At 29.4% G+C, this 13338-nt stretch overlaps 1 protein-coding gene across 3 annotated transcripts in view; it reads right to left on the bottom strand.

Annotated features, from left to right (window-relative positions):
• Window positions 1-413: 413 nt before the first annotated feature.
• The window catches only part of LOC118201343 (uncharacterized), a 47616-nt gene continuing 34691 nt past the window's right edge, over window positions 414-13338 (bottom strand). For all 3 annotated transcript variants that reach the window (XM_085820623.1, XM_035373436.2, XM_035373437.2), the window contains 3 exons: window positions 12703-12905; window positions 3962-4049; window positions 414-1847 (listed from right to left, as the gene is read on the bottom strand). In XM_085820623.1, coding sequence (XP_085676749.1) covers window positions 1656-1847; window positions 3962-4049; window positions 12703-12905 — 483 coding nt within the window. In that variant the 3' untranslated portion in view covers window positions 414-1655. The remainder of the gene's footprint in view (window positions 1848-3961; window positions 4050-12702; window positions 12906-13338) is intronic.

Here is a 13338-nt window from a genome sequence, read left to right as displayed (position 1 = left end):
TAAAACCATCAAAGCAAGTCCTCTGAAAATTTGAAAATATAAGGATGATTTTTGTTGTTTGACTTCTAAGTTAATGAGACTTAAGTCTCAGCAAATAACAGAACTGCAATATGATTTGAATAAAAGAGTTGATACAGTTAATCAGTTTTCATTCAATAGTTAGAACTTTAAAATTAGAAAGGAAAATTAAATAACTGATTACAAGTTAAAAAAAACACAAATAAGAGAAATATTAATTAAAAGTTCTTAAAACCTTCATTTTCGCCCTCATTTTTCTGAGTGCCAACAGTGCTGATATCAGCAACAGTGATGTATCAGCAACAATGGCTGTGTGCTATTGTTGCTGATATAATGAGACAGAATTAGTTTATTTTTCCATCAAAATTTTTATGTGGGTTCCACTTCACTCAAAATAATGATGTAGTATTTGTTTTTATTTTTTCTGACCCAAATGGGAATTCCATATGTCATATGGTTATATATACCATATGATTCTATGATTACATAGTCAGTTGTGGTACAAATATTGAATATTACTTTTTGTTTCTTTAGCATTTTTTATGCATTACAATGATACATCATATTCCTCATGACCTGTAATATGCTATTAACAAATTTCCAAATGATATCATGAGTAAAATAATACATTACTCTTAATCTAACTTAACTGGCATACGACACTTCCACTAGTGAATGAATAAAGAAGTTTAATTTTTATATTATAAAACTGCTTTATTAAAAAACATGCACAGTCATAAGAATAGTCTTTTCAAAGATAATGATGAACATGGATATATACTATTTAGTGTACCAACAACTCCAAACAATTTTTTGAAAGAAAATGTATTATTTTACCATTTTCTATGTAGCACACTGATATAAATCTTCAAAAATTTATTATAAAATACATACTTAAAATTAAATTTTGTAGTTTTATTGAGGCTTTCATATGTAATAACGGGAAATACTAAATCCAGAAAATGCAACACATTACACTATTAAAGCAAACATCAGAAACTGACATTTAAACATTGCTTAACCAGTGGCAAATACTTGACACAATACATTACAAATATGATATTACCAATACATATTAGGTTTTTATTATAATTTCTAATTTTAAAAGTGTCTGAACCAATTCTAAAAATATAATGAGAATCTTTTATATTGCATGATAATGAACATATAATTTTATTTCTATATAGCATTTTTCTATAAATAAGGTAAAGGAAACATAAAATGAGAAATCATAATGCAACAATGCATCATTTTTCAAATAACCAAAGTCAGAAATATGTATACTCCTGAAAAGACACAGGGGAAAAAAAAAAAAAAAAAAAAAAAAAAAAAAAAAATTCTCAAACAATATAATCTTAGTTATATAAAATCTTTTAAAAGCTTTTAAACTATACTTTTAAAAAAGCATTTTAATAATTTTACCAGTCTAGAACTTCTAAAGCTTCTATGACATTAAGTATAAAAACTGAGTATTTTGTAAAAATATGAAAAATGTAAAAAAATAGCTTTAGGACTATAAAATGATTCACATGCATAATTTTCCTGACATACAGTCACATTTAATCTCAACCATTAAATAACAAACTGTGATTTAAAATTACCGTACATTCTATTGCAAGTAAAATGCTAATATAAATTTAATTCCAGGATATATCTTCGTCTGATAAATGAGCTTTAAAATCTTGTAAAGAATGTAGGAATTTACGTCTTCCTTGTGAAGTTACGTTACATTGGGTCCTGACATTTGGTATAATGATTTTTTCTTCTTGAACTTTAGATGACATTTTAGAAGGTTTTTGAGAACAGTTGCCTTGATTATGTATCCCTTTCTAAATCATGAAGAAAATATAATTCAGAAACACTGAATAGTAACATTATATTCAAATGACATTTAAATTATTTAAAATAACATAGTGAAATCATTGCATTAAAATAAATTAAAAAGTCATTACTGTAGATCACTATGAAAGAACAAATTTATATTCCAAACCAGATACAGAAATTATTGAACATAAAAACAAAATATTTTAGTATTTGGAAATAATTACAAACGACAGTTCACCGTACAAACAGAGCATCTCAAGAGGAAGAATGATGATTGTTTTTTTCTTGAAATATATTCTTACTAGGTAATTTAAATAAAATGAAATGTAATGCTAAATGGCATGCAAATGATTATTTTGTATTAAGATATATAAACCCTTGCCAAACGTGAGGTTTGTGTCATTAATACATTACGCGTACAGCAAAATAGTGTTCCACAAAGTTAACTGCCTATGAAAAAAATGGAGTAGGTATATTTCAGATTAAGTAGGTAGCTATAATTTAAATGAACATAAATACTGTTGTAATGAAAAGGAAACAATGTATTAATTGAAAGAATTTTTATTAGAGCATAATAAATATATGATTTAAAAAAAAAAAAAAAAGCTGATGATTTTTTGCTCAGGACAATGACTGATGCAACTCTTTAAAAGTTTCACAATAAGGAGTGCTAAATTTTTCAATGTCTCTCATGAAGAATTCTCTTCTTTCTTCTTTTGGGTCAATAGTCATTGTAAAATCAGACAATTTCTGTTTTTTTTAAACAATTAATTTAACTTCTTGTAAATAAACGAGCTTTATAATCTGCTTCTTTATCGCTATTCTCATTGTCAGATGGTGTTATAAGATTATCCATTCTTCATTTGTCATTTCTTGATATTCATTTCTCAACTAACTCTTTGCCTTCTTCCTTTTCCATATCTGAAAATGCTTCATGTTTTCTGCAAGTTATACAATTTTTTTTGGGGGGGGTCTCCATTTTAAACTGATGGAAATCTTTAAAATTACTGATAACTTCTGACAAAAGCTGATTCCAGCAAACATTCAGTGTTGATGAATTAATGTTTAACCGCATATGAATGAAATTCTAATGTAGAAGAAATGAAATGGAAACAACTGAGATAATACTTGTACTGAGATATTACAAGCAAAATTGCATTCCACAAATTTTCTGTTGGGCAAGAATCATATAAATTAAATTACTGAATATATAATTAGAAATTAAATACAGTTATAATGTAGAGTCATAAGGTTATTTGAAGCAAGAGACATGAAATATGCACAGTGCCCTTGGTGAGACTCGAATACCAGACTTCCTGATTGCCAGCCAGATGAGTTACACCATGAAAGTTCACAATAAGGAGGCAGATAATTCTTACATATTCCCCCCTCTTAAAAGGTGAATGAGAAGGTTGGGGACTCAACTGCCAGCTCCTGGTGGTGATGAATTACTGTCCGTCACCTTTTTAGTTCGGGTGTCACTTTGTAGAGTCATTAAATTATTCAAAGCAGGAGACATAAAAAATGTGCTATGCCTTCACTAGGATTTGAACACAGGACCTCTTGATTGCCAGTTTTACACGTTATTTAGTTATATCATGAAGGAAAGCAGTAAGAAGAGAGAAAATACCTTACAATAAATTATTAATAAATATGTTTTATTGCTTTTAAAGTTTTCAGATTTTAAGTAATTTACAGATTTGATTTTAAAGATAAGTTCTTATGCCTCATGAAATAGCAGCACTTCCGGGAGTTGAAATTTGCCAGGTGACATGAATGCAGCCCTGGTAACATAACATAACACAATGCAAAACTACAGGGAAAATGGAAAGCTATAACATATTTAACTTTTTCCTTAAAGGTTGGTATTAAAACAGTGCAATGTTAATATTAAATGAATATGACAGTATTTATTATAATATGTTTCACAAACTGAAATCTAAAATATCATTACAAATTTCACAAGTATTTAGAAATAAGCATGCAAAATATTTTATTAAATCAATATGAGCAATCACTCAGCATACATGCATACGAGAAAACGGCACAGAAATTTAAAAAAAATTTTCTCAATATTTGTGGCTAAGGGATTAATGTTATAAAACTGAATTTTAACAACCTTTAGACTACAGCTAAGTTCCATTTTACTTCCAAACCGATCTCTCTTTTCAATATGATCAATCTTTTCTTTCAGTCCCTCTTGTTTCCTTGAAAGTAAAATTACAAAGCATTATAATAGATACTTAGAGAAAGAAGTGAATTTTATATATATGTATGTATACTTAATCTTAGAAATAAGTGAATCTTTACTATATACAATCAGTCTTTGAAGAAAACTTTTAGAATACCATAATAAATGAAACAGAAGATTAAAATTGTTACACTGGACCATAATAAAACAAAATTAAAATACACTTATACGATATTTACGGGAAAGTAATTTTTATCCACAATATTGGGAACAATGTTTATTGTACATTTTATTTAATTTCGAATTTACAGGCACTGGTTGTGTTTGCAGATTTTATTTTGAGTATTATGGTATAGATCTTTGAATACTAAGTTAATTGACACTGGAATTTTAGTAAAAAGCTCAGACAGAACCAGAGATATGCATAGAAACGGTCCTACTTACCAAGCCTTAAAAACAAGTTTTAAAGTTATGTCAGTGGCACTCAGGAAATTTCAAGAAAATGCATTTTTATAGGCCCTCGTTTAGGAATATATATATGGAAGGTTCACATTAACTTGCCTTTCAAGCCCTGGATTACAAACATCATTGAAAGCAGACTTTTTCTACTGTTGCAATGTCAGTAACAAGAGCTTTCCTAAATAAGGTATTCCTGTCCTGAAATACTCTTTACCCAACTGATTATGTTAATATCTGCAACTAAAAATTTGTTTTAAGTAGGTCTGTGGAATTCTTTTAAATTTTGAAAAAGCTACTTTGGCAAAAGTAGCTTCTTTGAAGCTTTCAATGATTTTCTCTTTATTAAGAGTATTTAAACTTATTTTCTTTCAATGAAACATCTTGCCAATATCTAATGAAAACTGAAGCTTAAGTCCACATTCATTCATCACAGATCACATGATTTGTTTTGAATCAGTTCTACAATTTAATATAGAATGATTTAAAAAGCCCTGCTTTGTCATTTTAGCACTCATTACCTTGTTTTATCAGCGGAGAGCTCGAGCAGGCAGTACAAAGAAGAATAATAAGCTCAAAAAAGAATAATCAATTATAAGTTGATATCAGTTTCACCAGCTGGGACACTACCTCGAAAATTTTGAAACTCTTAATGCAAATGCCTTATGTTATTAAACTGAAATGAAAATGATTAACATTAGAGACTTGACATTATATGCAGTAAACTTACACTTGAAATCATATATATTCAGCTGATATTAAAATGTGCCACTATAAGCAAGGTGATCCTATATTCAAGTAATCTTTAGAATGAAATTTCAGTGCTGCCCCATGGGTTACAGGCATATTTGTGCAAATTTATAACTTTTTATCTTCCCTAATAAAAATTTGAAAATTAAAATTAATTTCAAGAAATTATTACTTAACTAGCACAAAATATAAGAAAAAATAAGATATACATATGTATGTTTTTAATAATACCAGTAATAAAAATAAAAATCAGTTATCACAAAAAGTGCAGTACAAAAATATACTTTCAACTTTTGATATTTACAATGCAATGCAAGTGGTTACACACTTAATCTCCCAGTAATTCTTAATTAATTCATTTATATATAAATAATGTTAATGTTATTTTATATCATTATTATGTCTGAAGAAGGTTATTTGGGCAATGTTGATTGCAAGTAATCTTTTATTAATTTTAGTTCTGAAAAACATTTTTGCCTAGAAGAATAGGATATAGGTAACATTAAATAAATATATAAACATGAGAGCATTTGGAAATGTTTGTTTCTATATAAATTTTTATAAGTGAGAAGACACACACACAATGCATTTGCAAAATTTAAGGAGTGACTTCATAAAAAGTTGAGATATAGAGAGAAGCCTTCTGCATGCATTTCATCTAATGTCTACTTTTCGTAATGCATGCATTTCACCTTCTTGACATGTTGTAGAGCTCTTGAATTGGTTTGCAAAATTCTAATCTTGGAATATTTATTCATTTCATTGTTCCAGTTTCCTAAATTTCTGAAGCATGGGTGCCTTTAGAGCAAGTTTTCATTTAAGAGAGCTGAAAGTTGTCATTTATTTAACTGATTAGGGCAAAGATGAGGCTATTTGCCAAAAAGAAGGGATGCTTTTGTAGAGGGTTTCAGTATAAAAATTAATTTGCAATTGATCAAATCTGCCTAGTCGTGGTATTTACTATTAAGAACAGCTGCAGTGTAAGAATATTTTCGCATACAGTCAAAAGTCTTTAATCCGGACGTCCATAATCCAGACCTCAAAGCTACAAACTTTCTGTGCATATGCGTTTACGCATGCGCATAATACCTTTACTCATGCACATATTCGTTTACGCTTGCACACAATATGTTTACGCATGCTCATTTAATGTATAACGGACGGTATAAGCTAGGCTAAAATTATCTAATTATCTATTTCAGTTAATGTTGCAGATTGCGTTGTTCCTTAATCTTCTAATTGGATCCAGCTTATTATGTTTTTCAGACTGTTAGAGCAATTTTATAAAAGTAAGCTTGAACTTTCGATTATGTCAAAAAGAATTTCTGATTCTGGAGCTGCCAAAGGATCTACAAAGCGAAACCATGTTTCGATGTTCATCAAACAAAAAGTGGAATTGCTGCAAAAAATGGATAAAAGCATATCCTTTGTTTCTCTAACCATTCCGAAATCTGTTTATCAATTTCAAAATAAAATTTCTCATCATTATAAATATCACGACTACACATCAAATAGTTTTCTGGTTGCAATTTTCTAATTTCGACTATGCGTAATGTGCGCGTTAAAAGAAATGTTTAATAAAGTAAACAAATAAATATTAAGCTTTTTTTTTTGTAAATTTTGATATCCTTTAGATCATAATTGTTTTTTATTTCATAAATTACGGTTTCATATTTTTAATTTTATGATTTCTGCATGCCATCTTACCAGATTTAAATTGATGATCTATAATCCGGAATCGCCGAATTCCCGGCGAGTCCGGATTAAAGACTTTTGACTGTATATATTAAGGGCACAATTGCTTTCTTCAGGTTCCTGACTTCTAGAAAAAGTATAAAAAATCTCCCATTGGTACCTGAATTAAAATTTGATTAACGATAATTCATCACTACCTGAATTTGGTCGAAAAGATCTCATGCTTCTGTTCAGTCCTTTTTTTAAATGGGAAAAATGAAAGGATTTACCAAATTCACACAAACTGTTGTTATGTAAATAGTTAGTCCACACAGCTAGAAACTGGAAGATCTGTGATCTGTTTCTTAATTATGGAACAATTAATTTCTCTTATATTCTTGCTTCAAAAATGTATAAAAAAGCTCTCTATAATATTATTTGAATCTGTTAACATATATTAAAACTTTCTCTGAAATGGTATGTTAAAGTAAGATGTCTGATAAATTATCCAATTGCTGCCTTTAGATTTTTTGCTGCTAGAAACCTTGCAAAGTCAATTGCGTCTTTTACTTAATTCAACTCAAGATAACTACTAGATATGTTAATACTACACTGTAAGGGAGAAAAGTCTTTTAGCTCCTTACCAGTCTACTGTTACCTTTTTATATATGAGTTTACTAAAGTTACGCAATCTACGTATTAAGTCATCCAAAAAATCCTGCAATTTTTCAAACTGATGTGCTTTTCCTTCTAATTATTTTGTTACTGCTGACAAGGAGTGACCTTTATTGGAGCAGATGCATAAATATGGTCTCTTTTACTAATGCTACATAATTCTATGATGTGTTGAGGCATAACTTTTGTTTCAACGATGTGATAAGAAAGGGTAATCCAAAAGTTCATTTGTATCATTTATACGTATTTGGAAATATAAAAAAGAAGAAGTGCTAATCAAAGACTTCTTGTAAAATTTGTGCTGTATATGGATAAAATACTGTTTTTGATGACACTTCAAAGGTGATTTGAGAAGTTCAAGCATGAAAATTTCAGCCTTGATGACGCCCACTTTGGATGACTATCATCTGAAAGCAAGAACCTGTTAAGAGAACAGGGTTCGTACACATTTCTGCACATGGAAATTAAGTACTTTTAAGGATTTTTAAGAACCATTAATGGAAAACATTAAGGAGCTATGAGCAAATGGAAACTCAATTAATTCAGTTAAAAATATTATCTATGCCCGAACTTCACTTTTGTAATACCATCCTAAAAATAAAATAGATCTCAAAGTAGGATGCATTATTATTAAACATAGCTTAATTAACATAATTATTAATAAGTTTGAGAGTAAAATAAACTTTATGAAATTTATCAAGTAGCATTAAATATTTTACACTTATAATAGTTGGACATATTTGAAAGAAGATAAGTGACAGTTTTGAAAGTTAGTAGGGTTCTGTCTGATGCAGTTAGTATCATAGCTTCGTGTAGAGTTCCAGGGGTTGCAACCTAGTTAATGCAATTTACGTTTCCACTAAAGGACCAGATGTGATAAGTTGTTTGGTATTATTTTAAGTCTTACTAGATGGAGAAAATAAGTTTTACATGAATTTTTACATTTTTATGTTTTATCTTGTGACCACGGTACAGATTAATGAAAGGCAATAACTCACTTTAATATGCAGAAATAATTTTTAAGGGTTAGTTATAGATAATTAAATTAGGTAGTCATTATGGATAACCTTAGTCATTACAACCTTAGTCCTTATGGATTTACATGGTCACTATTACATGTTATTTAATTTTTCAAAATATTTGTTAAAAAGCCCTATTCAAATCACAATGTAATAAAATTTCGCAGTTTAAAATACATGTAATTTATGACATCGATTCATAAATGATATTAGAAAAATTACACATTTTGTAGCCACAACACTCAACAAAATATTTATACATCTTTTTGATTTAAAGGCTTCCTAGATATTTTGGCTAATTTATATCGATTTCCTTCTCTTTAAGCATCTTTCTGACAATTAGAAATTTGTCTCAATATGCAAACCAATGTTCTCACTAGTTTCTGTGTGCTTTAAACTTGTCAACCTCTCCACAATGTATCTATGAGGGTTTACTTGATCTGATAAAATTAAATAATCCCCCCCCCCGACAGACGTGAAGCAAATTATCACTATGTGTAAAAGTAACTACAAAGTCAGACCAAAGTATAAATGAGCCTCTTATTTTAAAAGAACTTATGCAAAAGCATGTTCTCATGCTAAGAAAATAGATTACAGCTAGTAGTGATGTAATTAAACAAGAAGAGTCGATTTAAACTAAAAACGTAGACTGGTGGTCAAAGACTATACAATTAGATTTAAGCTGGCTAAGTAATTCTATCATCATAACAAATTTGAATGTCGGCAGTAATAATGCAAAGACAAATAATTACAAATTATCAGAGCTGGCAGGAACTAATGCAGCGACCAAGCGAGGCTCAGAAACACACCGTCTTGCACTCCAAAAACCTCAGTTTAAAAACTCTCTAAGTGGTTTGCATTCTAGTGAGGAAATAGAAATGGGAAATTATAGAAGGCTAAAATTATAAGCAATTAAGCAACTTAATAATAATAACTGTACATATCTTTGAAGAATAATTTTCTTTCTCTTTATGCATTCAGTTTCCTTTTCTTTTTAGAATTTTTGAATTTAATTAAAGATTCCTGTTATTCTAAAAAACTAAAAGAATTTAGAAAGTATAGAAAAAGTATATTTCATTTCTTTAGTTATATGAACATTCAGAAGGAATATGAAATATATATGGTAAGGGCAGTTACAGACCTGGTGCGGCAGAATTTTTAGAATTTAGTGATACACCGAGCAACAAAAAGAACATCTAGAAATGGCAAAACTTTTAGAATTTACAGCAGGCACTGGAAGCAGAATTTAGGATCCACAGAGATTACATCACAGGGGGAAATGTCTAGTGCTAGCCCTGTGTATGATGCATTAAGATGTATTAAATAAATCTTTAAAATTGTCAGTTCTCAATTTTTTTGTTAATAAAAAATTCCTTTCTATAATGCCCGTCCATGTGATAAAATTAGAAGCATTTTTGGTATTTTCCATGCTTCGGTCTAGTAAAAAAGTAGGGAAGATAAACATGTTAAGAAAAAGGTTCTAGTATCAGAAGTAAAACATTCAAAAATTATGTTTTCGATGTTCTTCCAGATGTTCTCCAAAGAAATTCATTGTAAACTTTCTGTAAAATACAACCATTATGTGTTAACACCGTGGAAACATTTTTCATTTTGGAACGTTTTTCTGGAATCTTCTAGAATCGTGGTTCTATAAATCTTGCCTTTATCCTTCTAAGCTTTCCAAGTTGCAGTGTCAAAATCCTAAAGAAAAATTACCCCTACCAATTCTGTAACAGCGAAAAGCCAGAAATATTTTGAAAAGAAAAATCAGAGGGAAGTGTAAAATTCGTTTTATAGAGAAAATTAATGCATATTATGAGAATTCTGAATATTTTGAGACAATTACATGGAAAAAACTCTTACCATGAAATAATTTTTAAAAAACATTTTTAATCAGTTAGATAGCTATTTTTCTAAGAACTGTTTCCTAAATTGTGCTTTAAGCATACCTTGTTTATTTTTCAGATTCAAAATATTATGTAATAAGTGGCCAAAATTGAACTTTATAATATGACAGCAAAAAATAAAAATATTTTATTTTAATGTTATTTTTTCTTTTTCCAATATATTACCATTATTATAATGAAATTTATCAATGTTACAATATTTTCTAAAAAATCGTCAAAACATTCCCAGATCACGGAATTAAAAATTTTCTATAGAAACTATCATAAAATTGCCAAATTTAGAAAAGTTTAATAAAAGAATTCACATTCCCCCAAAGCAAAAAGTTGTTTAAGAGCTATGTTGTTTAAGTTGTTCATTAGAAAAAATGAAATAATTTCGAAATACTTATGCTTCACTTCTTGCTCAGGAACTCAAGTATCCCAACATTTATTTATATTATATCCAAACAAATTATAACATATGAACCCATTCAAAAGATAGCCATACTTATCAGGAAATCACCAAAAATATTCCTCCAAAATGCTAAAACCAGGTGCAGTAGGAACTGACAGAAATCACTCTTATACAACTGTAATCCTAAAAAGGGATAAATGTCCCCATTTTTTTATCATCAATAGATTATCGACTAATTTCATGCTAAATGTTTTTGCTTTAATTGCAGCCCACAAGAAATGGCTCAGTAAACTGTTATTTCATTTTAATTTGTCTGTTTATGAGATTACTACATTCTTCAGGGTGATACTTTGCCCAAACTCAAAGGAATACTCTTGCATGGAGCACCGTTAGGTAGGTAGACTTAAGTTTAAAAGCAGGGTTATAAGCAGAGTGAATATGCTAAGATCATGGGCTTAGCCAAAAACAGCCTGGCAGAAGGCATTATGAGAAAGTCTACTGTTATAGTGAAAAACTCCCTTTCTCATTTCAGAGAATTTTCTTTTCACTTTCTCACAAAGAATTGTCAAAAACGTTTTGTTTAGCTCTTAACTGATACAAAATAATCAGGTGCAGTAAGAACTGATAGAAATCAATCTTGTACAACTGTAATCATAAAAAGGGAAAAATTCCCTCATTTTGTTTTTATCATCAATAGGTTATTAACTAATTTTGTGTTGTATATTTTTGCTTTAAACGTAGCCCATGTGAGATGGCTCAGTAAACTGTTATTTAATTTTAATTTGCCCGTTTATGAGATTACTACATACTTCAGGGTGATACATTGCCAAAACCCAAAGGAATACTCTTGCGTGGAGCACCATTAGGTAGGTAGACTTAAGTTTAATAGCAGGGTTCTAAGCAGAGTGAATACGCTAAGATTCTGATCATGGGCTTAGCCAAAAAGCTGCGTAATTAGCTGTGAAATTTCAAATATGTACTCCATGTCAACATTTCCTTTGATACTTAAAAAATTATCATTGCTTTATACCTGATTTGTTTTGCTGTGTATTCTTTGCCTTGGTGAACATAAATTTTTCCACTCTGTGATTTGGCACTTAATTTTAAAGCCATATTAGAGGGAATGAGGGAAGGCTGAATGTGACTTACCAAAAGCTGTAACGTTTTTAAAAATATTTGAGTTATTTTTTATATTTTGAAGCATGTCAGTGGAAGTATTTTCTTGAATTTCTTTTGTTTAGGAGTGAAGAGTGTATTTTTTTGCATTCAAAACTGTCATATAAAATTTATCAAGGAGTCTTTTACTCTATGTTTACTAATTTAGCCATTGCTTGAATGTTCAGCTGATGATTTTCCCTACAATTTCACAACATTTTGGGTGTGCATCTTGGTCTTGTTTCTTTCTTCACTATTGAAATTGTTCTAACCCAAATTTCTATCTTATTTTGAGAACCTTTGTAACTGAAAATGCATCTCCAAGATTATTATTCCAAGCAAAAATAGCCCACAGCCACTTTTTGAATACCACATATATGCTGCTGAATTACATAATGTTGAATACTATACCAAAAAGAAATCTAATAAATTCATTTTAGCGAAATAAAGGCAAATAGAAAATAAAAATACTAATACGATTTTAATTTGCATCTGTCTTTGTGTGATATATATTAAAGCAGCCATTAAAAAGTATTTTTCAGAATAATAATAAAAAATAAATGAGGTAATAAAAAAGCACTTTTTAGAGATAGAGCAAAAAAGTGTGAAAAAATAAGTTGTCAAGATAAACAAACTCACTGTGAAAGTTCTGACAATTCTTTATATAAATTCTTCAACATTTTAGATGTATCTACGCTCTCTTGCTTCTGTTTCTTGTTAGTTGCAGGAACTGAATTGCGCTGAATGGGAAGTTTATGACCACAGGTTGCTTTGTTGTGAGATTTCAACTTTGCAATAATATTCTGAAGATTAGCAATTACAGAATGGCTATCTGATGTAGACTACAATTAAATTGGAGAGGGGGAAAAAAAGATAAATTACAGTATTCACTCATTTTTAACTTCATAAAGACATTATAGCTACATATGTGACAATATACAGAAAAAGAACATAAAATGTAGAAAAGTTAGTCCAAAACTGCCATGAAAATATTTCTCTCTCTTTCCAAAGAATTCAATATGATAACCATTAAAACTGAAAAATTTGCTGTTGCTGATTATTATATGAATAAAACAAAAAGGCACAACTCAGTTTCTTTTCAAGAAAACCTTGCATAAAAATATGAAGTTAATCTTCTGTTCTCAGAATTCTTTTCTTTTCCACTTATACTAGGGCAGCCATCCACTGAGTAATAAACTGACTGATTTTCCAACTTTATTCTTCATTTCATTTCAGATAATTTATTTGGAATATTTCATAAAGTGTTTCATTTCT

The sequence above is a fragment of the Stegodyphus dumicola genome, chromosome 7 (assembly GCF_044657685.1).
Source record: "Stegodyphus dumicola isolate Sdum_Otavi_A_Nest chromosome 7, ASM4465768v1".
In the NCBI taxonomy this organism is placed as follows: Eukaryota; Metazoa; Arthropoda; class Arachnida; order Araneae; family Eresidae; genus Stegodyphus; species Stegodyphus dumicola.
The sequence above is the reverse complement of the archived record's forward strand: the minus strand, read 5'-3'. Positions and strand labels throughout refer to the sequence as shown.